The sequence below is a fragment of the Notamacropus eugenii genome, chromosome 3 (genome assembly GCF_028372415.1).
Source record: "Notamacropus eugenii isolate mMacEug1 chromosome 3, mMacEug1.pri_v2, whole genome shotgun sequence".
NCBI lineage: Eukaryota > Metazoa > Chordata > Mammalia > Diprotodontia > Macropodidae > Notamacropus > Notamacropus eugenii.
The window spans coordinates 57251583-57277199 of NC_092874.1; the positions used below are offsets into that span (position 1 = coordinate 57251583).

A 25617-nucleotide genomic window follows, 5' to 3' on the forward strand; every position below is an offset into this window, starting at 1 on the left:
ACCTCACAAACATAACCCCTGCCTTGGCAAGCGTGGCAGCAAATGGGCAGGCCCACAGAACCCCTCCTCTGGCACTGAGTCTTTAGAAGGCAGCTCGGATGCAGGGAGTATTAAGCAATGACAAAATGTGTTCTTTTCCACCAGTCACTGGCAGAGGCTCCTATTTCTTCAGATAAGAAAGTTGCTTTCCAAAATCGTTTGGCAGAATCTCTTAGAGACTTGTTTCTTCTGCTTTTTCCTAATTTAGAAACAGTCTTTCAAAAAAAAATGACATCAATGTGAGAAAAAACTAACTCTGATTTAATTTCCTATTTTTTTCATGGAAGACTTTGGAGTCTATCTCCTACAACGACTCAAATATCATGATAATGCTTTAGGGAAAAAAATTCAGTAAACAAAAGTGTGTATTCCCCGAGACCCCATTATTCTGAGTTCTATTACAGAAGCAACATGTGATATGAATAAAAGAGTTTATTAAAATCATTTATAAGTAAAATGAACATAATATCTTGGTGATACAAGGACATAGATGAAAGCACAAGGGAGTATATACGTATGACTTAATAGAATAAAAGCTGTCATACACGTGTTAATGCACACAGAAACAGAAGAATGAGCAGTGTTAAGCTATAGTAAATGGTTATATGGCTTTAATTCTTCTTGATAATATGGAACTTCATGATTCTTACTGAAGGATTTAAAAGCAGAGTCTTCTTTGGAATTTGCTTTCAAAATAGATCTTGGCTTCCTTTATTTGGCACCTGTAATAGGACAACACAGAAACAGGTATCTGCAAAAATCCAGCTTCTTCCCAAAGGACTAAAATGCCAAGGGAATGGGGGTAGGTAGAGGTTACAGAACTACAAACAAAATGCATGAAGTGTGTGTGTGTGTGTGTGTGTGTGTGTGTGTGTGTGTGTGAGAGAGAGAGAGAGAGAGAGAGAGAGAGAAACGAAAAAGCCCCCATCCACGCTAACTCCTTATTTGTTCTTGGCTGTCAGGGGTTTCCGGCTGATCTTCTTTGATTTGTCGTTATTTTTTTTTGGAGGCTCTGGGTTTGCCTGCATGTGTCTGCCATAGAGGCTGTAGAGAAGAGAGAGAGATACAAAAATGTGAGATGTAGTCTATTCAGATAAAACAAGCTTCCATTGCTAGCGCTTTAAACAATGCATCAATCTCCAGAAATATTTAGTTATTACCCAGTCAAACAAAAGCAGGAGAGGTCACTTCTATTTTCTCTGGGTCACTGTGTTTTGAAACACACACGCACACACAGACACACACACAGACATGCACACAGACACACACACATCCCTTAAAGCATCTGGATCTTATTTAGGGGTGAGACTCTCAGAATCCAACATTTGCACAAGAGCAAATAAGGAATTCTTTTTCCTCATGGAGACTGCTGAGCAGTCTAATAAGGAACTCACAGCTCCACAGGCTGTGAGTGTTTAAGTCGACAATGACAAAAATTGGGTTGAACTGGGGAGATAGAGTGTCCATTTAGAGAAAAGTGAGCATCCTAGCTAACCAGAAAGCCCAGGGGCTCGATAATGTGACAGAGAGCAGTGGTGTCAGAGGCGGCGCCTGCTGTTCCCTCATGATTGATGGTGCTGGGAGAGCTACCAACACATCAATGGCACATTAATAAGGACCACTGATTAAATGTTGACAAAGTATCCTACAATTAAGGTGGATGGCATTCACTGCAAGTCTAAGCCAGTTCCATGGCTGGGAGGATTTAACTGAACACCAGATAGTAATTAATAGATAATTTATGAGTAATCCTGATTAAACTAAATTAAAAGCCAGCCTAAAATAAATATACCTCCAACTTAACTTGCTATTGACTTAAGCTGCTTTTTGGAAAAGGGCTCTGTGGGTCCCTCAGCACCTCCTTGGGAAAGGAATGTTGTTTTCTCCTTGCTGAATTTCAGCTGTACTAACACATGCCTGTTGACATAAATCCCGGTTCCCTGTACAAGGTGTCCCCTGATAGGATTGTCCTCTCAGGTACATCTGATTCCTCTGTCCTAGCACTGTGCTAGGATGAACTTCTGGCCATGCGGGGTACAGAGATTTTTATTTATTTATTCATTTATTCACTCATTCATTTATTCATTCACTTACTTGTTTGGTTAGGTTAATGCCCTCGGTGTGTCTTTCCCCCTTGAGTCCTTGCAAACAGCTGTGGCTAACGGTGTTAACATTGCATTGGTGGCATCCTGTGCCTGAGACACTCTCCCTGCTCATCTCGGCTTCTTAGAATCCCTAGTTTCTTTCAAAGTTCAGATGGACTGCCATCTGCTTCCTGAGGTGTTTCTTGGTACCCCACCCCAGGTGCTAATGACTTCCCCTCTTTCCTTCCCCCAATTACCTTGTATCTACTTTGTTCATATTCAGGAGTACATGCTGTTTCTCTCAAAAGTATATAAACTTCCTGAGGGCAGGAGTTGATTCACTGTTGTCTTTGTATCACGAGCCCCAGCAAAATGCCTGGGACCAAATTTTTGCTGATTGTTTGATTGGGGAGAAGGGCTTGTACATTCTGTTGAGTAGGAAAGCCAGGGTCTGAACATTATGGAAAGCATGTGGAATTGTCGTGAGAGTAAATTCAGGATAAATCTAAAACTGCCTGGTCTAAGTATGGTTTTTCATCAGGAAATCTGAAAGCACTCTGTCCACATTAATATCTCAGTGAAGCAGATGAGAATCACCTTTCCTTTGAAGGCTCCACAAGAGTTAAATGAGCTGTCCAACACTTTCAGAGTGAGTCACAAGCAAAGCTCCAAAAAAGTGACTCAGCCCTCAGCTCTAGTCATTACAGACTTCTGGCTGTGTAGGTGGGCTCTTTAGTTGAGTGTATTCTTAAATATTTCAGGGCAAGCCTCTCTGGCTCCAGCCCTGGAGCCTGGTCCAGTGTCTCAATGCTCAGAACATTTAGCCAAACAGACTTTCTGCTACTGGCACCTGTGGACACCCCAGCCACCCTAAGAAACTTAGGGATGGATAAGCCTCTACTCCTGTACTTCAACTTGGCTTTCTGCAGATTGGTGGGGGGAAAAAAGAGCTGAACTTCTGAATTCAGGAACAACTGATGTTGGATGGGAGACCACGTTTTTAGGTGACCTTTCACCATGATCACACACCCTTTCCCATAATGTGATAAGTAGACAAGTCACCCGCCTGTCAAAACCTTCCCTGTACTGGATATTCAGCATTGGGTTAGTGTTTCTGACTACTAACTTGTTATATATATTGTTCTTGTGGCTGCTTGTTCACATACGGAGACTAGAAATGGATTCCTCGATGACTCAGATGATCCAAGACGACCCAACACATTCTACTTTGCATAACAGAATTTCGAGCTGGGGCAGACAGAAACAATCAGAGAATCGCCGAGTCAGAGTTGGAAAGGACTTAAAAGGGCAGCCTGTCCAGCCCACATCTGACTGTCCTCTAGAACTTGCGAGATAAATGGTTATCCAGTCTTACTTGAAGACCTCTGTTGAAGGGAAACCACTCCACTTTGGGATAGCGCTAATTTTCAAGGATGGTCCTTTCCTTTTCTCAAGCCTAAATTTGCTTCTCTAAAATTTTATTCACTGTTCCTAATTCTGCTCTCTAGGATCAAGGAGAACAAGTCTGATCCTTCTGTGTGACCATCAGCAGGTTGTTTAATCTCCCGCTTACCTCAGTTTCTTCATCTACCACCCAAGGTTGTTGTAAGTCTTGAATGAGATAATAATTGTAAAGCACTTAGCATAGTGCATGACACATAGTAAGCATTACATAAATGTTAGTTTATACTACTACATGACAACTCCTTAAATATTTGAAAATAGTTACTACCACCACTACTCCTCTCCAATCTCCTCTTCTTCAGGCTTAAACATCCTTAGTTCCTTAAAAGGATCTTCATGATTCTGAGACCCTGATCACCCTCCTATGTAGATTATCAATGTCCTTCCTGAAATGTGACACCTAGAAATGAACAAATACCCAGGAAAGGCCATGAACACAAGAGATGGCAGAGTCAACAGTGCCATTACTTTTCTAATTCTGGATAGTGTACCTCTACAATGTTATCTAAGTTTGGCGTGGGGGTGGGGTGGCAGCCTCCAGAACTGAACTGTGTTTTAATGGATGAGGAGGGACTCCCTTTATAAATGTAGATCTCATCATCAGCTTGGCAGCTTCTAGGCTGACAGATTTGCCTGGGATAAAGTGACATAATCAGGATGTATAAGTGGTGGGACTTGAACCCAGATCATCCATAACATACTGTTGAATAATATTGAGCTCACAGTCTACTATGACAGCCAGATATTTTTCTGATTGTCTCTGTTATTTACCTATCATTCTCAGTCTTGTACTTGTGGAGTTGGGTTTTTGTACCCAATGGTAAGACTCTACCTAAATCCTCATTCATGACCTTTCAGATGATCAGATTGGATCCACCATTCTAGGCTGTCATTACCTTTTTAACTGGGATTCTATCACAATGTTTTAGGTAGCCCTCCTGGCTTAGATTCCTTTGCAAAGAGGAGAAATAAGAAACAGCCCAGGGCTATAGCCTAGGGCTAAGCACATATCTCTGAGATATCTGATCTGAGATCACTTCCAAGGTGATGTAAAATGATTAATGACAACACTTGAGGGCAGTTCATTCAACCAGTTCTGCTCTTACCTAAGTCTACTACTGTCTAGCCCACACCTGTCCATCTTGTTCATAAGAACAGCAAGAAAGAGACTGGCAGAGGGTTGGCTAAAATCTAGGTAAACCATATCCATAGCAGTCTAGTAGATTTTCCCTTTCTTGGGAAGACAGCTGCCTTTTCCTATACCCTCTTCACTCTGGTTCTTTCAGCTCTTTTAAAGATCACGAACAACGGCTTAGAAATCACACCTGCCATTTCTTTCAGTACAATGGGAGGTGGATGTGTAGCTTCTCTGGGCTTGGTGAGCTGAACTCACCAAGGACGGCTAGGAACCAGCTCCCTAATTACTTGGAGTTCACCTGCTTTTTGGCCATTTTCATTGTCCTTCATAGTCTAAAGCTCGTTTTCTTTGGCAAAGAAAATAATTTGAGGAGTTCTGTTTTCTCTGCTGTCAAATATCACTGCTCCATTCACAATGGGGCAGCTAACAACAGATAAAGATATATCTATGTGTAGATATATCTATAGATTCTATATGTATATGTCTAGATACTTTATCTACAGACAGATCGATATTGATATCTCGAAAGATAGATCTCTCTTTACATTTCTCTTCTTTGATCTTCCCTTATAGATCAACAGATATCAATGTAATATAGATATCTCTCTATCTCCTTTGATCTTTTTTCCTTTACACAGTTAAAAAAAACAACATAACAATCCTGTCTTTCTTTATCCTTTGATTTCTTTAATCATCTCAGCTCATTTGAAGTTTTAGCACTCCTGATAAGATTGTTACTAGGCTATTCCATGTTTCTGTATTCATCTTTCATCTTCTTTCTTTTTATTGATAAATTTTGTTTTGACACATCAGTTAGTTACATCAAGATTTTTAAGTTGGCTGAAGAATTTCCTAAGCATTTACACTGTTTTCTTTAGACAACTCTCCCTGTTTTTTCTCTTCAGAATTATTTCTTTGTATCTATATAATTTAATTTTAATTTTTGTGAGCTTCTCAAACTTACACATTTCACCTGATTTCCCCTGCATAATATTAATCTATATAGGCAGCTTCTTCTAATAGTTTCTATTAATCCTTTGAAATATGTTCTCCAAAAAAAAAATTTACCATGCATGTCTGACTATGCCTGACTTTTCCCACCTTCTCTATTACAAATTATGATATGGAATAGTCACTCCCATATCTCGTATTTCTCAGCATCTCTACTTTAGTAAACAGTTTTTTCTTACTGACTGGTGAGAATCCAATTGAAAAATAACAGTTCCCTTCACTAGTTCCTTTACTTCTGAAGGATGCATGCTGGAAAACATTTAGATGCTCTGCTTTTTATCAGAGAGGGAGCTCTGGATCATATAATGTAATCCGTTCTTTAAAATCTTGTTCTTTTGCATCTTTGGCTTTTATTTTACTTTCATTTCTAAACATATAAACATATGTACATACACTTCTTTCCAGGCTGCATTCCTGACTCACCTTCACAGGACCTTGTCTATCATGATGCCGACACCTCTTTACCCTGGAAACTCGCTCCACCCTTGGACTCCTCATATTGGAAGTACTCACCAACCCCTGAGTCTCCTTCTAATTGGTTAGGTCTTCCTAGAGCCTCCATTAAGGAGGTTGCCCAGGCTCACTGCATCTCCATTCCTTTAGCAGAATGCATTTCCCACACTTTTTCTACCATGAAGAATATCCTTACCCTCTCATTTTCTCCCTGACTTTGATTTTTATCTCAAGTGCAGTCTTCCCCCCTTTAGAATGTAAGCTCCCTGAGGATGCCTATGTTTTCCCTGAGGATGACTATCTTTTTTTCTTATCCTTATACTGTATTTCCATCATTTAGCATAGTCTCTGGCATGCCTAGTAAATATTTGCACACATGCACACACGCACACATACATGTACACACACACACGTATGCGCATACGCACACACATCCTTCCAGCATTCCTATCCAGAACACTATCCCTTAAAACAGGATCACCAAAAATACCGGGGGAAAAAGCAGCAGTTGTGCACAGTCAGCACACCAATTGCCTCTGACAGTGTACACAGTATTTCATGCCCATAGCTCCCCAACCTTTACAAAGAAGGAAGGAAAGGTCCATGTTCTTATTGTCTCAACTCTTTTCTGGGGTCAAACTTTCTCTCTAAATACACACCAATTTTGTGTATGTGTGTGTGTGTGTGTGTGTGTGTGTGTGTGTGTGTGTGTTTTCTAAGCTCCCCTCCCCTCTCATTTTATAGAAAAAAAACCTGAAGCCTCATGGGATTAAATGGGATTTGAACCCAGGTCCTCTGAGCTCACATTCAGTGCTTATATTTTCCACATACTGCCATGAAAAGTATAAACCAGAACAAACATTTCTTTTGGGCTGCATTTTTCACCTGAGCACTTGCATTTGCACACAGGATCACAAAGCAGTCAATAAAAGTGCTGTGATCTCCATATCAAGGAGGAAGACAAGGAGGGAGATTTGCCCAGGGTCACCCAATGAGGTAGCAGGAGCCCAGTGCTCAAGCTCAGAGAACTCTAAGGAGCCGAGCCTCTTTGGAAAGCTTTCTTATGTCTGCTGAAAAGTCAGATTTGTTGAGGGTAATTGGTTGGGAGGTGATCAAGGCAGAGGGAGGTCGGGGGGAAGAGTCCTCTCCAGGGACAGTGAAAGGATCATTTAATCTCAGCAGCCTGATGAACAGACTTCTGTGGCTGAAGAAAATTTCAAAGGAGAGACTTCTCCGGAAGCTCTCGGCTGGGAGATACAAGTGAATGGACTCTCTTAGCCTCAGTAGCAAGTGTACATTATGTCTGAGAGGTCTGGAGTGGTAAGGTAGGGTGGGTGTGACAACCGAGGGGGACATCCGACTGAAGAGTCCCCTCTCCCCATGAGGATCACAGAAAGAGCCATAATGAAAAGTTCTGTATCCTCCCTCTGTTCCTCAAAGCTAAGTAACTTGGAGCAGATATATTCAAGGCACTGGCGTACTGCCTGCTTTCAACCAGAAGCTTTCAAGTATCTGATGCTTAAAACTGAAGGAGGGCAAGTTCAATGCTGACACGTCAAAAACACAGTAACCTTTGCAAAGAAAAAAAATCATTATTTCCAAGTAATGTAATATATGTTTCCGAATGATTTCCTACATTGTGATAAGCAGTGAATGTCTTGTCAAAATTCTGTAGGGCCTAGCACAGTGATCTGTATACAGCAGAAACTTTGTTAAAAAAACCAAATATGTTAAATGTAAACAAAAGAGAAGATGAGGCTTGTCGTATCTAGAAAAAGATTCAGTTCAAACATGTGAATGTTTATAAAGTGGCGATGAGAGGCTGCATTGTAGAGAGCAAAGAATACAAGGTTAGGGCCTTTGGCCCTGGCTTTGAACCTCAGTTATGCCAATTCCCTGAAGAGAGCATAAGATCTCAGAGGAGTCGATCTCTGTGGGGCTCAGCTTCCTTATGGGTAAAACGAGAGGGTTGTGAGACAAGGACCTGGATCCAGCTTCTGACTCTGATACTAACTCCCTAGCTGGGTGACTGTGGGCACCCTGAGGTAACCTCCCTGCTCTTGAGCTTCCTCATCTGGAAAATGAGAGGGCTGGGCCACACGGTCTCTGATGGGCCTTCCAGCCCAAAATATACAATGCCATGGCTACATGACCTGGGAGGGCTAATGCAGCTCTAAAATGATGGTCCTACTATGTGCAAGGTATTGCACACTGCATTAAAAAGACAAAAGAGGACATAGTCCCAGCCTGCAAATAAACAATGTAGACATATCTGCACAATAGTTACAGAATAGACACAAGTTATACAAAGTATTTTGAAGAGGGAGACAACATTAACAACTGGATATCAGGAAAGGAAGCCAAAGGTGAACCTGTACAGTAGGAGGTAGCACCTACATCCTGTACTTGGAAGGAAAGCAGGGAATCTAGGGGTGGAAGTGAGAAGGGAGTTCATTCTAGATGTGTGCAAAAGGGAGGTGGGAGATGAGGTTTTATATCTGAGGTCCTTTCCAGCTTGTACATTCTGTGATTTTGAATTCACAGTTATAGTGATGGCAAGATCATCTAAGGAAACAGCTGGCCTTCACTGAATATCCACCACATCTGTTGGAATTATCAGTATGAGAAGAATATTAATATCTAAAGGGGAGAAAGTTAAAATGGATGTAATAATGTATACAGCTATATCGTAGAATGGACAGCACAGGGATATAACATGAAATAAAAACTGGAGGGGCAGGCGAGATCGGATAGTGGAGGGCTTTAACTGGTGTTATTTTATCCTAGAAGCAACAGGAGTCACAGCGGAGTTCTGCGTTCCTCATTTCTAGACCTCTCTACAAGGTGAAATAACGCAAATACATAACTTCAAATCCGTGTAGTTACCTTACACAGCGACTATAACATAGTAGGGTTAGGATTATACAGACAAAAAATTGCTGAGTCTTTATAAAAGAAAAAAAAAAAGGAAAGCAGCTACATCACTCCTAGGAGTTGTCTTATTAGGTCAACAGTCAAGGATGTCTTTAGATCCTACTCAATGAGTCCTGAACTCACTGAGAGCAGTATGGATCTGTCACTCTCTTTTGTGAAGCCTGTCTCACAGTATCACACACACACGGACACACAGACATACACACACACACACACCCCTTTGTTTTTTGAAAAGGCTACAAGAGTAACAACACAGAACTACATCTGTATATAGTATGTAAGCCCACATAGGATGTAACTAAAGAAATGAACCTCTCTTCCCCATTTACATTGTATTTCTTTTTTTACATTTCACTTATCCATACACACATTGTTTCCCAGCAAAACCTAAGTCCTTGGGGTTTATCTATCTCCAGCACCTAGCACACGAAGCTTCTTAGTAAACGTTAGCTGAATTAACCTCAATTGAAACTTGAGATTCAAAGGAAAAAATGACAGCTATATACATTTATTACATCCATTTTAACTTTCTCCCCTTTAGATATTAATATTCTTCTTATACTGATAATTCCAACAGATGTGGTTGATATTCAGTGAAGGCCAGCTGTTTCCTTAGATGATCCTGCCGTCACTATAACTGTAAATTCAAAATCACAGAATGTACAAGCTGGAAAGGACCTTAGAGATCGTCTAGAAACACATGGAGAAGTGAACACCGAGTACACTTCCCTCCTCACTATCTGCCCCACTAGAGAGGAGAAAAAGGAGCTCTGGAACAGCCAAACTCATTGTATCATGCAAGAAAGATGCTCATTAAACTTCATCATCCTGTCTACTTTAATGATGCCTTTACTTAATAAAAATTCCCTGAGCAGTTGCAAGGATATTAGGCAAGGTCTTTGGTTATGTATCAGGGGTCCAAGCTGTCACTGGCAAGCATGCAGTTCAGGAGGTATACTCCCTGGGGAAGGAGCAAACACAGCTTTCGTGTAATAAATGCAGAGAGAATCAATAACTGCGACTTGCTACATTACTTAAGCATTTAAGAAAATAGGTGATCCCTTTAAATTACACTGGAAAGTGCTAAATGCTGCAAGTTCTATAATAAGGTGGGGGTGGGGATAAAGAACAGGAACAGTTACCATTTACCAGAAAAGTCCTCCAAGTTATTAGAAAATAACTTGAAAAAATGAATTTTATGGAAGGATCACATAATTCTTTAACAAACCCTTGTGAACTACTTCTAAAGGATAATGGGTTAAACAAAGTGCTTGTCCTCAAGGCCAAGCTGAGATGAACTATGAATAATTCCCAATTTTCCACGTATAATTCATCCAATATTGAGGTACACCAGCTTCACACTGGCACAAGCAAGGCATTCCAAAACTCCAAGGACCTGGGAGCTCATCAATGTGCGTATAGTCTACAGTGATAAAGATTATTACTCATCCATTCCTACCCAGATGCTCATTCGAAGCCTTCCACAAGTTCTCCAAAAAGGGTCCACTCAATGTGCTATTATGTGGACACCAAGGGAGCACAAAGGGTATGCACTAGTTATGCCTTGTTCTTGCTTTGTGCCCAGTAGCTCATCTTTTTTTCTGGTCATGCATTTCTTGGATGACATCTTTTCCACTGCTTTTCCACTTAATTCCTTATTTGTGATGTGCTACAGTCTACACATACCTATCACTGCACCTCTCCTCTGCCTTTTAGGCAAATTTTTGTTTCCATATCATCAGGGACTGTATTGGATGAGAGAGCTCCAGCCAAGGCCAAGCATGATATTCAAACATTACTTCTGAGCACCCTAACTTCCAGCTGGATATACTCCAAATGGTTGCCTTACCACATTAAAGTACACTGGCCCAGGATGAACCTGTGGTGGGGTTGTAGGCTCTGGGTATTTAAAATACTAAGGGGGAAAAAGCAAACTATTTATCATAGGAGATGCATAACAATTTTGCATGTGATCATAGCACTGCTAGAGTACCATGCCTAGCATTTATGGAAATTTTAAAAAACGCACTCAAGAAAAATACACCATGATTGGCATGGTTTGGATTTTGGCATTTAGTTTCTAATGGAATCCATTCTTAAAAGTGCCAGTGTTGCTTTCAGCAAAATGAATCTAGCTTTCAAAACACAGTGGTAAGTTTCCAGGAGTCACTCCCATTTTTGAATAGCACTCCTACATGCTCATTTATTACTGGTTTATGAGAAGCATTGTGGTGAAATGGAAAGAGCACTGGAACTGGTGTCAGAATATTTGGATTCAAGTCACAGCTCTATGATCACTAGTGATGTGACCTCAGGAATGTTACAACCTCACAAGGCCTCTGGTCTTCTCATCTATAAAATGAAGGAATTGGATTAGATGATCTCCAAGGTCCTTTTTAGCTCTCACATTCTGTGAATTCCTATATTAGGATTCTAGTAACGTCAAAATTAACTAAAGAAACAACTGACCTTTACTGAATATCAATCACATCTGTTACTATTCCATGCACAATAGAACTCTTTCTATATGAAAGGGAATAAAGTTGAAACAAAAAAAATCCTTTCTCTTTTGTACATGGATTTAAGATCACAATGACTTCCTATTACTGTACCTATGGAAGAGAATAATTGTCTTGAATCATATTTCAATTCAATTAAGTGCCTACTATGTGCAAAGCACAATATTAGAACTACAAAGACAAAAATGAAATAGATATTTCCCTCAAAGAGGTTACATTTTACTGGGGGAGGGAATATAATATCATTCAATCAGACAATATACAGTAATAAAACACTTTGTACCAGGCAGGTCCTGTACTTGGTACTGGAGATACAAAGATGAAATTATTTAAACAGTTTTTTACTTTACTCAATGATTTTACATTTTATCAAATGTATACACAGGTAAATATAATTTAAAGTGAAAGAGGAAACTAAAAACTTGTGTGGTGGAGGAAGGCTTTGTGTAGGACAGGGTCTCTGCTAAGCCTTTTTATGTTAAATATTTTATTTTTTTTCCAATTACATGCAAGAACAGTTTTTACCATTCATTTAAAAATCTTTTTTGAGTTCCACATTCTCCCCCTTCCTTCCTCCCCTATGGACTCATTGAGAAGGCAGGCAGTTTGATAGGTTTATACAGGTGTGTGTCATGCAAAACATGTGAAAGAAAAGCAGATAAAATAAAACCTTAAGAAAAAAGCTTTTAAAAAGTATGCTTTGATATATAGTCAGACTTTTATCAGTTCCTTCTCTGGAGGTGGACAGTGTTTTCCATCATGAATCCTTTGAGACTGTCTTGGATCATTGCATTGCTGAGAATAGCTAAGTCATTCACAGTTGTTCATCACACAATATCGCTGTTATTGGGTACAATGTTCTCTTGCTTCTGCTCACTTCACTTTGTGTCAGTTCGTGTAAGTCCAGGTTTTTCTGAAATCATCCTATCATTTCCTGTAGCACAATAATATTCCATTACATTCATATACTATGACTTGTTCAGTCATGCCCCTTTTGATGGGCATCCCCTCAATTTCCAATTCTTTGCCACCACAAAAAGAGCTGTTATAAATATTTCTGTATAAATATTTGGGATATAGACCTAACAGTGGTATTGCTTGAGTCAAAAGATATGGAATTTTATAGCTCTCTGGACCCTGAGCTAAGCCTTGAATGAAGATTTTGAGAGAACTGTGGATGAAATGCATTCCAGTAATCAAGGGACAGTCCATGGAAAAGTCAGAGATGGGGGAGATGTAATGCTGAGTTCAAAGAAAAATGAGGCAATCTCGTTCTGTTTAGCCAAATGTAGAGTTCAAAAAGGGAAGAATAAATTGAAACATGGAAAGAAAAGTTATGGAGATCTTTAACACCAGGTTGAATCATATTTTCTCCAAAATCCAAGTGAGAGTCATTGAAGATTTACGAGCAGAGGAGTGACATGGTCAGAGTTAGGCCTTAAGAGGAAGCATGACGTTCACAGCAAGGTGAAAGATGGAGTGAAGAGAGAGAATTCTGTAGTACCTTACAGAAGTCCAAGTGATAGGGGGTGAGGACCTGAACTAGTAGAAAGAAGAGGACAGAAAGGAGATGGATTGCGGTGGCAGAATGAATAACACTTGGTGAATGACTGGATATAGGAAGAAAGGGAGAGATGGTTTCTGTCCTACATATGCACATAAATACAATCACTGAGAGTTGATTCTGCTTCAACTGTCCACATGTATTGCATCCCCTTAGAAAGAGTGCAATCATAATTGGATCGGATTCAGTTTATTAAGTGCTTACAATTTGCCAGGCACTGGGCTGAGTGCGGATAATAACAGCACTTGGTCTTTCGATAGCGCTTTAAAAGTTTACAAAGCATTTATCTCATTGATGTATTCCCACAATCCTATGAGGGATATAGTACAGGTATCACTGTGGTTGTGTGACTGGTGAGGAAATCCGGTCAGCTAACTGACTAGATCATAGTCACACATGATGTTCTGAAAATGGGCTGAAAGAGTCTGCCTTGCTAGGAATTTCTTGCATATTTGGGAAAACATGAAGAAGCAGCCCTGGTATTCTGCTGGATCTAAAACAAAGGCAGAAAAAGGACACTGTCTGACTCCTGCAGTTTCATTCGCGAGGGTTTTTATTTTTTAAATCTTATAGAAATAGTATGAAGACCCCTTTTCCATACTGGTTGTGTAAAATATATAATCTTGTCTTTTGTCACTTACAGTCACAGAAAGGAAATATGGAAAATGTGTCCCATTCAAACAAATTTCAGTGATTTGTGAATCTGGATTAAAAACACAAATATAAACAAGTTTGTGAAATAACAAGGAACGAGAAACACACTACAATAGAAGCAGGTATCACAGTTCTGTTTGAAATGTGATTCCCCAGGCGAAATACAAGGGATTATGAAATCCTCCTCGAGATTCTAACATACACCCTCCTGCCCTGTTCGGTCTGTATGGATGATCAAGTTGTGATGGAAATATAGAAGCATTAATTCATCTAGTCTTCTGGTGAGTAGTTCAGGGGATCCCAACATTCAAGCAAGAAGACTCTTTACAGTACCATACGGTTTGGTTTTTTGCACATTAGAAAAAAAAGGAATTATAAGGTAGAAAACCATTAAACATGAACACTTCCATACACAAAGGGCAGAAAATAGATTGTACATGAATCTATAAATCTAATACCTATAGTGTATTCCTTATAATATAAATAATGGAATTTTAATGGCATTGCTCTGCTTATCTGTGTTGCCCTCTCATCTTCTGTGTGTATTTTAGAAATGTTTCATTGATGCTCTTTTATTCCTGCTCTTTCTCTTTTTAAATATTTCACTATTACTACTCTTCAAATTCCATCCCCACTCTCCTTTTTTATTCTCCCCCTGCTCCAAACTGAAGTATAGTTGAGGAAAAATATATGTTACAGTGGTCCTATATGGAAATGTATATCTTATTCGTTCCCTACAGTGTATTATCAAGATGTATGTTTTATCATGAGTCATCTGGGTTTGCAGTTGGTCACTGCATTGATGTGAGATCTTAAGTCTTTCAGTGTTTTGTTTCATTTTTACAATGCTGTGATTACTGTTTAAATAGTTCTGTTTACTTAATTCTGCAAAAATTCATACAAATCTTCTAAAATTTCTCATAATTTCACCCCTTTCATCTCTTTTTTATGGGGTAATAATACTGAACAACATTCACACATTGTAATTTGTTCCCAGTTCTTTGCTACAATAGGCACTATTGCTATAAGTATGTTCATATCTACAGGTTCTCCTTTTTATTTTGATCTCTTTGAGATATTTGCCTAGTAGTGGTATTATTCAATCACAGGGCAAGCAGTCTGGTGATCTGTGGGGTACAGTTCCAAAATGTTTACTATGGTTTAAATTTACAGTTCCACCAAGAGCAACAAATCAGTGTGCCTGTACTTCTACAATCCAGTCAATAATTGTAATTTTCCTTATTTTGCCAATCTAATCAGCATGAGATAGAAACTCTGAGTTGTTTTAATTTGCATTTATCACTAGTGATTCTGAGCAATGGCTCTTGTTCTTATATATTTGTATCAATTCTCTATATATCTTGAATATCAGAAAAATTTGCTGCAAAGATTCTACCACTCAGTGGTTTCCCTTTTTTCTGTCCCCTCTCCTCTTTTCTCCTATTCCTCTATTATTTCCTTCTAATTCTAACTGCATTTTTAAAAATTTTATGCATGGGTTTTGTTTTTACAATTTTATGTAATCAAAGTTGCTCATTTTATCTCATGCGATCCTCTCTGTCCCCTTGTTTAGTCAAGATCTCTTCCTTTACTTATAGTTGCAAAAGATATTTCCTTCCACTTACATGTACCCAGAGTGAAGTGAGCAAACCAGGAGAACAATTTATACTATAACATCAACATTTTAAAAACAAACACTTCTGAAAGACAATAAGGACTCTAGTCAAGACAATGCTCAATCATGACTCCTGAGGATCAATGATGAAGGATGCTACCCATCTCCTGACAGAGAAATAATGGATTAACATGCAGAATGAAACACTCATTTTTGGACATGGTCAATATGGGGATTCATTATGCTTGACAGTGGTTATCTATCTTTTTCTTTTTTTCCCAGTGGGGCAGAGAGGAATATGAGAGGAAAAAAAAGTAAATGTTTGATAATAGAAAAAATTTAATAAAAAATTTCCTTCTATTTTCCTCTAATCTCTTTATCATATAACCCTATATATCTAATTCATTATCAATCTGGAGGTTATTGTGGCATAAAGTGTGTGCTGATTTAAATCTACTTTATCCCAGACTGTTTTCCAAATTTCCCAGTAGTTTTTGTAGACTAGTGAGTTGTTATCACAGTAATTGGAGTCCTTGGGTTTATTGAATGCTATGCTACTATGCTCACTTGCTTCCGGATCTAATATACTTTATCTGTTTTACTGATCAATTTTGCTACTTTTTAGTAGCGCCAGATTGCTTTGACGATGTTTTGTAGTATAGTTTGAGACAGGAGTGGGGAGGGGTGGGAGGTTCCCTTCATTCGCATTTTCCTTTCTCGAATATGTAAATCAATTTAGATAGTCATTAGATTGTCATTTTTATATTAGCATCACCCAATCATGAACTATTAATTCCTCTCTAATAATTTGTTTTTATCCCTGTAAAGAGTGTTTTGTAGTTGCACTAATATAATTCCTGTGTGTGCCTTGGTAAGTGGTTTCCCAGACAATTATTATATTTGTAGTAATTTAGAAAAGAATTTTTTTTCTTCTCTTTCTCCTGGGTTTAGTTGGTAAGGTACAGAAAGGCATATGATTTGTGTGGATTTATTTTGTATCCTAGAACTTTGCTGAAGTTCATTGTCTCTCTTAATTTTTAGCTGAATCTTTGGAGTTCTCTAAATAAATCAATCTAACATTTTTTAAAAATGCCAATTCTCCTTGATTATGTTTATCCCCTTAGTATCTTTTTCTTGTCTTAAAGCTACAGATAGAATTTCTAGAACTGCAAGGTGGTCATAGTGGATAGAGGAGACCTTAAAGCCAGGAAGATCTGAGCTCAGTTTTCACCTCTGACAAAAACTGTGTGACCGCCTCAGAAAGTAATACAATCTCTCAGTGTTAAAGTCAACCTTCTAGCTTTAAGTTGCAGACAGAGATTTCTCACCTGGGAATTCCTTACACCAGCACAATCATGGGTTGACTCTCTATCTCTATATTAAATAATAATGGTGACAATGGACATCTTTGCTTATCCCTCATCTTATCGGAAAGGCTCTTGTCCTCCATTATAGGTGATGCTTACTCTTGGATTTAGATAAATACTCATTACCTTATTAAAAAACTGCATTTATTCCTATGATTTCTATAACATTAAAAGCTCTGGTGTTTTGCCAAAAGTTTTTTCTTTGTTAACAGAATCTTAAGATTTGTATTGTTTTTGTTATTTATATAGATTCATGTTTACTGTCTGTTACTACGCCAACCCGGCATTACTGGTATAATTCTTAACTGTTCAGAGTGTACAATCTTGGTAATGCTTTGCTGTCACCTCTTTGCTAAAAGCTTATTCAATAGTTCTGCACTGATGTTAATTATACGTATTGGTCTAAAGTTTTCTTTCTTGGACTTCTTATGGAAGTATTAGGATATCTTATGGAAGGAATCTGATAGAATGCCATTTCCCCCTATTTTTTTAAACAAATTTAATGCAAAATTAGAATTAATTTTTCTTTGAATGCTTGATAGAATTCACTTATAAGTCCTTGGGTTATAGATTCTCCCCACCCTCACTGGGAGTTCCTTTATAATTTGTTCATACTTTATTTTTATGGCGCCTGGTGAATTTAAATAAAATTCTTATGTTAATATAATGTTATTATATTATATTATAATATATTACATTAATATATTATATTTTATCAATGCATCATATTAATTATTAATATATTAATTCATTATTAATTTATCATATTAACAATTAATTATTATAATTAATTTGTTACTATATTAATAATAATATATTATATTATATGTAATGTTAATATAATGTTAATAACATCTTATGTTAACATGGATATTTCTTATTTCTGCAAATATTCATTGTTTAATTGATCATTCTTTCTAAAATATAATTGAACAAAACAGTTTCTTATAATTTCCTTAATTTCCTCCTTCTCTGTTGATAATTCTCTCTTTTTGATAACAGTAAATTTCTTCTTTTTAAATACCAGATTATCACCCAAAATGCAGAATAAGATATGCATAAATTTTGCTTGATTATACATATATTTACTACATGAACTCTTTTCTTTTTCCAACTGGAGTTGAGTGGGAATTAAATTGAGAATAGGGATATGGTAGGGGGAAAAAAAGAAAGGGTCACTGAAGAATCTTCTTTTAAAAATATGCAGAAAACAACAGGTCAACTTTATAGTTACATACTGAATTTATTACAGATCTAATTTTTTTAAAAGCTGCCCAATTCATTGAAATGTTCTTTCTCTCTTTTGCAAATGAATGTTTAGATATATATAATTTCCTCAGTATTGGTATAAGGCTTTATTGTTCTCTTTTTCTTTACTGAAATAATCTATTATTTCTGTTTGTTCTTTGGTCTGCTAGTTCATTAGGAATAGATCAGTTTTCATTTAAGCTTGAACTTTTTCTTAGGATGCCTTTATTGATTATAACTTCTATTATATTGTTGTCAGCAAAGTATATGCTTACTACTTCTTGTTTTTATCCATTTTAAAGTTTTCCCTCCTGGCATATGGACCATTTTTGTAAATGTGCAATGCACAACTGGAAATACACATATTCCTTTCCATTCCCATTCAGCAATGCAGAGAGCTATCATATCTGACTTTTCTAACTCCTATTCTGGGCCATAACTTGTTTCTAATTTTTTTTTTTTTTTGCTATATTTCTTTTTCGTGAAAGGGATCTGAATAATACATTTAGGTCTCCAACTTATATAATTTTGCCATTTTCCCCTTTCATTTGATTAACTTTTCCTTTAAGTATTTTGGTATATTTGGTACGCAGATAATGAGTATTACTACTACTTTCTTATCTATGGGACCTTTAAGAATAATGTAGTTTTCTTGCTTATCTCCTTTAATCAGGTCAATTTTTACTTCTTCCTTCTCTGAGATCATGATTGCCGCCATGGCTTTTAAAAATTCAACGGAAATGTAATAAACTCTGTTTCAGGCCCTCATTTTAACTTCGCACGAATCCTTGATGTTTCAGGTGTCTTTCTTGTAATAACATCCCATTTTGACTATCTACAGGGCAGCAAAGAAATGCTCCATTTAGGAAACCAAAACCCAGTATGGCTAAATTTTTAAGAAAAATTTTACAAGGCACTCAGGCAAATATGCACTAGTTTGTTTACTGCTCTACAGTGTTCCACCTATAGAAGTTTAGTGTGTAATAGGACTCAAATGAGTCTCTTAATAGAAGTTTCCTTCCGAAAGAAGTCACCACAGCCTTCTCTTGCATAGGCAATGCCCCTGTTTTTGGAAAGTTCTTCTCTGGCTGTTTACAAGCCTCAGCTTAGATGCCATTGACCCCTTACACATGACTTTTCCTCATCCATCTACTTTTTAGTGCTCCCTCTCCAAATTAATTTGTCTTTTAGAGGCAGCTTGGCAAAGTGAGTAGACAGCTGCCTAACAGAAAGACTTGGGTTCAAATGCCACTACTGACAATGACTAGCTGTGTGACCTTGGAGAAATCATAGTTATAGATTGAGAGCTAGGAGGAGGCTTTAACTGTCATCTTTCCAAACCTCTCCTTTTACAAGTAAAGAACCCAAATCCCAGAAAGTCTGACTTATCCAAAATAAGTCTGAAGATATCAAGGTACAAAGGCAGGTGGATTAAGGCAGAATTGGGATGTGAACCCAAGTGCTCTTTCTCCACTGCACTTAACCCATCTAAGGCTAAAAAATCAGAAGTTCTACAAAAGTTGGGATCTGTCTCATTCCCACAGGTCCTGAAATATCGACTTATTGTTAGCCCAACCTTTCGTATTTTGGTGCCTTAAGAACACTTCTAAGTCTCAGAGTAAAAATTTTGTGTGGGAGACAAGAGCTTAGAAACAAAACCCTTCCCCCCACGCAAAGCACCTTTCATTTATGAATCTCAAGTGCTTCATCTCAGACTCTTACCCCAAAATACTCATGTGAGGTGTTATTATATTCCAAATACAGATGGCAAGACTGAGGTGCAAGTAAAAGTGTGAGGCAGAGATGCCAACAGACCAGAGAAGCTTTGAAATAGCAGATTGAGTCTACAGTGCCCGCCTTTTGTTACTGTGTCTAGTACAATAGTTACATCTATTGTGCCCTCATTACAAGGATATGGGTGAATGGTAATTCATAAAGAGAACCTGAATCTTAGTAACTGTCAAATAATAACTAGACTTAGCTACAGTTATGAATGAACTGGTTTGACAGTACATGAGGGAAGGGAATGGGGGACGGTATGGAACCCCAAATCTACAAACTACTCCTGAACAGCTATTATCTAAGGGGATTTCCGCCAACAACAGTCTTCCATAAATTATAAGAGCAGCCTCCCTCAGTAGCACCTGCTAAATTGAATGTTGGAAACCATTTAATTTTTTTCCCCTTGTATATGCATATACATTTTTGGCTTGGACGTGAGATTTCATTGGTATAGGGAATTCCTCTGAGAGGAAATGCTTCAACAGCCTGCAACTTAGAATCTTAGAGAGCTGCCCAGGGCACTGAGAGAGGAAGGGATAAGATCAGTGATTTAAAACTGGAAGAGATCTTAGAAGCCCTGGAGTCCAGCTCAGGCATTTTACAGATGAGGAAAATGAGGCCCTGGAAGGTGAGGTAAAATGTCCAAGGTTACACAAATAATGAACATCAGAGGTGGGATTTGAACTTAGGTCTTCTTAACCACAAGTTCAGTGCCCTATCCACCATGCCAGCCTGCTTTAATTTTTGCCCTGACTGCCCTTGATTTCTGCAGGTAGTATGTGTCAGAGGATGTTGCTGTCAGATCATCTTGACTCCCTGGCCAACTCTCCGTCCACTAAGTCATAATGCTTCTCATAAACATATACTGCATATACCTATATGTACCCACATGCATGTGTGTGTGTATGCTTCCTCTTGACACGTATATACATCCATATGTGTATATATTTTCCCTAATATATGCTGTATATAAGCTCTTTATAAACTGTCCAACTCTTTGTGACCCCATGGACCACAGTATATCAATGCTAGTACTTCACATATTAGTCAGTTTTGAATTTCTAAATAGATAAGAGAAAATGTATCACCTGGGTCATCTTTTTGCTCTTGGAAGAAAGGTACTTTAAAACAGGAGTTATTTTCCTAGGAACGAGAGTGTCATTGAGAAGGATGGAAGAGGGGATAACCAATGCACACAGAAATACATAAAAAAACACTTCTAAGCCCAAACAAAACCACTGTCACCAATTCTGTGTTCTTGATTCAGTGGTGACTGACCACAGGACTATAGTTTTAGAATCTAATGGAATCTCAAACACTACTCCGTTCAACCCTCTCATGTCAAAGATGAGAAAATCAAAGCCCAGAAGTTAAGTGACTTTCTTAAGATTACACAAGTAGAAATGAACAGAAGCAGGATCCAAATCCAGGTTCTCTGGTTCTTTCTATACACTGTATTCTTTGTACTGTACTATAGCCAGGACTGGTCCCATCACCTTTCTTCTCAGCTAGAGAACATATCTGACAAGGTTCTATATAGCATTTGGGCTATTCTCTCTGCCCCCAAAAGTCTCTAGTTCTGCTCCAGATTATCAATAGGGAAGAGGATGGTGGATTTGGAGCGAGGTAGGAAGGGCATGTTGCACTGACAACAGCAAAAAGTGACAAAAAAAGATAGGGGTGAAGACAGAATAGTCTGACACAGGCAACACCTTAATCTCATGAAGGTATCATATATGTCAGAGACTGGAGAATCATCAACTAAAAGAGTACAGTGTTTGGAGGAAACTGGTGAAAGGGCAAATTCAGCAGCCACATACCAACAGCTCCACAGAGAATTCCAGAATGTGAATAAAGAATGTGTGCAAGGGAAAGACAGAGCGAATGTCAATGCAAGACCCATTTCTTTCTCAATATCGCACATTTAGATCCAAGAAGGATATTCTGACACAGACACTGAGGGTCCACATACAAGTGAGGAATGGAAGAATTGGAGAAAATAGTTTGCTAGTTATCATCCAGATACCTATAAAATTTTTTTCTAGTTTCTTTGGATTTGCCCTTTTTATTGCTCCCTCATTTGTGCTGAGTTTTAGGGGAGTAGAAAGCCAGAATGCTATTAAATTGACTAGATGTCAGGAGACTCAGTTTTTGTCCATTTTCCTCAAGTAAAACTATATGGTCTTGGGGAAATCAGTCATCCCCCCAAGACAAAACTTGTTTCTTCTTCTGTGAAATGAGGAGGTTGGGAAAGATACACACTCAGTGCCTTTCCAGCTGAAGCACATTTTGACTCTATGCTCTTAGAAGACATGGATTAATAATAAAAGATATTAAGAATGAGAAAGGGAAGGGAGGGGGAGAAGAAGAAAAAGAGCAAGAGGATTTTTTATAATTTTCTAAACAGAAATTGTTTGTAAAGACATTTCCAACATCAGTGCACATGGGAATTGGGAACACCAAGTCTACTTAGCATTTTAAAAGATTTGAAATCATGTTTGGTTTCTAAAAACATGAGACAGAAAGATTTTCTGCAGTTAAAGAAATGTATGAATTTAAAAACAAAGAGAAAGTGTAGCCCAGAATAAGTCAAAATCACTTAGGTCATTAAGTTAGGATTTTTTCCCTTTATGTTTGTATTTTGGTATTCCTTAATATTTAAATCAACTTAGTCTTACGTTAATATATAATGTTTTTTAGTAGCTAAAATCTAGCTGTCCATATTACTTCTTAGTGATAGACTTCAAACTGAATTTCATGTGCTAAAACCCAGATTAGAAAATTCTTTCCCAAAAGGAATTACAATCAATAATTACAAGTACAATCACCCGTACTAATGCAATACAAAGCTAGGATGTCATGAAATAGTAATAACAAAGAACAGTTTCAGAAGTTTGGAAATTGCTGCCTTATGGTATTCTTAAAAACTTCTCTTACATGCACATCTACCCAAGAACTAGGGTGGTCAGAAAGAACGTGCTGGTTTCATAAACTGTGGTACACTTGCATAGCATTTTATTTTTTCAAAATTCTTTCCTATACATTAATTTATTTAATCCTTACACAAGAATACCATAGGATAAGTAGGACAAATACCACCATTTGACAGCTAAGAAAACTCAGGCATTGAACAATTAAGCAACATATCCTTGGCCCACTATGACAAAGCTGATCAGTGACAGAATTAAAGTGAGAATCGAGGGATACTTTCCAAAACTGCTAAAGAATTTGATTTATTCATATTTAGTCACTGCTTTATTAATAAATATTCCGAACTGCCTCTGAAGGGAGACTTTTAACACGTCTCAAATTCCTCAAGTTTTATTTTCCGAAAGAACACTTATTTTTCAAATTTTTGTACTACACACAAACAGCATGTGCACGTACACACACACATACGCACACACTTAAGTAAAATTAAATTTATCCTCTGATAAACTCTTGAGTCTTTCCAACAAGGTACTAGTTCTTGCTGCTCCTAGCTCTTACTAAGGAGGGAAATTTTATGGAATGACACCACTGGAGGTGGGCAGAGGGTGGACTCAATGGGTCAATTTTTAAAAAAAGAAAATGTTCTGGGAATATTAAAAAAATATATCTTCTATCCTCTTCTATATATTCACTTTCTTCTTGGTAAAATTATTTTTGAACTGTGTATTCAGCATCTGTAATTAGCAACTAGTTTTAGAAGTAACTAGTTATTCAGAAAGCAGGAAAGATTCCCAAGAATGATTTGTAACAGAGAAAATGGAAACTAGCGAACTCCGTTTCCTTACTAATTTAAAGGAGCAAGCAGCAGAAATGATCTAAAAGTAGAATGTTATTTGGTTCTAGTGCTTACTTTTATACCTATATTTGACACTATGTTTGATGTTCTGGAAACAGACTGTTTCAGATTAAACAACAGAGACAAGAAGTGAAGGATCAAATAGGCTGGAGAAAAAAAAAAACACCTCATTTCCCCATCCGGTCCTCTGGAGCAGTGTCTGTTTTCCAGGCCATCCTAAGAAAGGCTACCATTACCTCTGATTCTGTTGTGAGAAATTTTTTATTTTCTTTTATTAATCTTTATTGTGCTGGAGTCTGGGGCTGCCTTTGCATATTAGGAGGTGATGTGGCTAGCTGAAGTCTGTTTACTGGGAAGTTAACATTAATTGATTTGACTAAAATCTCAATCATGGGAAGATAACATTAAAGGAAGATTTTTAGAAATCCCTGAGAGAAGAAAACCAAGAGAAAGAAGGGAATACATCTTAGTTCAATTCAAAATTTAATTCAATTCTACAAATTTTAATTCAGTTCTTCCAAGGAGTTTTAAACCAACTCTATTTGTAGAACGATCCCAACCAGCTTTGGAATCAGTGGTTATTTTTTGGCACATAAATCTCCCATCTCTTTAAATGTAGCTCTCCAGCTTGGTAGAGTAGATTTTGCAAATTCAGTGTTTAAATCTGCAATTCGTCTTGGTTTGTTAAGTCTGACTAAGTTTGTTCACCATTTATGGCCTTAGAGGATGTGTGAGGTTATGATTCTGCTTAATTAAGTCTCTTAAACTTTTATGGCCTAAGAGAATATACAAGACTTGTATGAATATATATTATTTTTCTGTCTGTGACACAATTGGGAATCATACCAATTTTGTTAGACTCTTAATAGGGGTTCAAAGTTATTTTCCTGGGCTTTGAACCTGTGCTTAAATGTGATAAAATCAAGGTTTTAACCTCTAGAATCTCAGCATTGTGACAGTGGTACTTGGCAGCAGTTACTTATCATATGAACTCGGCAGGAATATTTTTCCTCTAACAATACAAAGAGGTCTGAGCAGAGCTCTCTTTCCACTCAGTCTAGGTATGCTGGGCTTATTTTCTTTATTTTTTATCAGAGGGACTTTCGTTTTAAAATTTTTCCAGGTATAGCAATTTTATTTTTTTCCTCCAAATTTATTTATTTGTTTTCAATTTTCAACAATCACTTCCAACAGTTTTAAATTTTCTCCTCCTTCCTTCCCCCCTCCCCCTCAAGATGGCATGCAATCTTATATGGGCTCTACACTTACATTCCTACTAAACACATTTTCACATTGGTCATGTTGCACAGAAGAATTAAAACGAATGGGAGAGAGCATGAGTAAAACTAAGCAAAACCAAACATAACAAAAGAGAAAATAGTCTGCTTCATTCTGCATTCTGACTCCATAGTTCTTTCTCTGGATGTGGATGAAATTTTGCTTCAAGAGTCCTTTGGGAATGTTTTAAGTCCATCAGAAACAGTCCTTGCGTACTGTGGCTGTTACTGTGTACAATGTTCTCCTGGCTCTGCTCACTTCACTCAGCATCAGTCCCTATAAGTCTTTCCAGGTTTTTCTGAAGTCTGCCTATTCACCATTTCTTATAGCACAACAGTACTCCATTACATTCATATACCATAATTAGCTCAGCCATTTCCTAATTGACGGGCATTCCCTCGATTTTCAGTCCTTGGCCACCACAAAAAAGTGCTGCCATAAATATTTTTGTACACGTGGGTTCTCTTCCTATTTTTATGATCTCTTTGGGATACAACCCTAGAAGTAGTATTGCTGGGTCAAAGGGTATGCACATTTTTATATCCCTTTGGGCATGGTTCCAAATTGCTCTTGGAAGGACTGTTAAAAGCTAAACGCAATACAAAACAAGAAATCTCAGATATACAGAATGTGTACGAAGTTTCTTTCCTTACAATGCCTCCCGAGCCCGGAGGCAACAA

At 37.8% G+C, this 25617-nt stretch overlaps 1 protein-coding gene across 4 annotated transcripts in view; it reads right to left on the reverse strand.

Annotated features, from left to right (window-relative positions):
• Positions 1–459: 459 nt before the first annotated feature.
• RSU1 (Ras suppressor protein 1) overlaps positions 460–25617 on the reverse strand; it is a 218684-nt gene continuing 193526 nt past the window's right edge. For 2 of the 4 annotated variants that reach the window (XM_072651621.1, XM_072651624.1), the window contains 2 exons: positions 978–1083; positions 460–761 (listed from right to left, as the gene is read on the reverse strand). In XM_072651621.1, the coding sequence (XP_072507722.1) occupies positions 981–1083 (103 nt within the window). In that variant the 3' untranslated portion in view covers positions 460–761; positions 978–980. Of the gene's footprint in view, positions 1084–25617 lie in introns of all 4 variants that reach the window. The other 2 variants (XM_072651623.1, XM_072651622.1) reach the window with 1 other exon arrangement.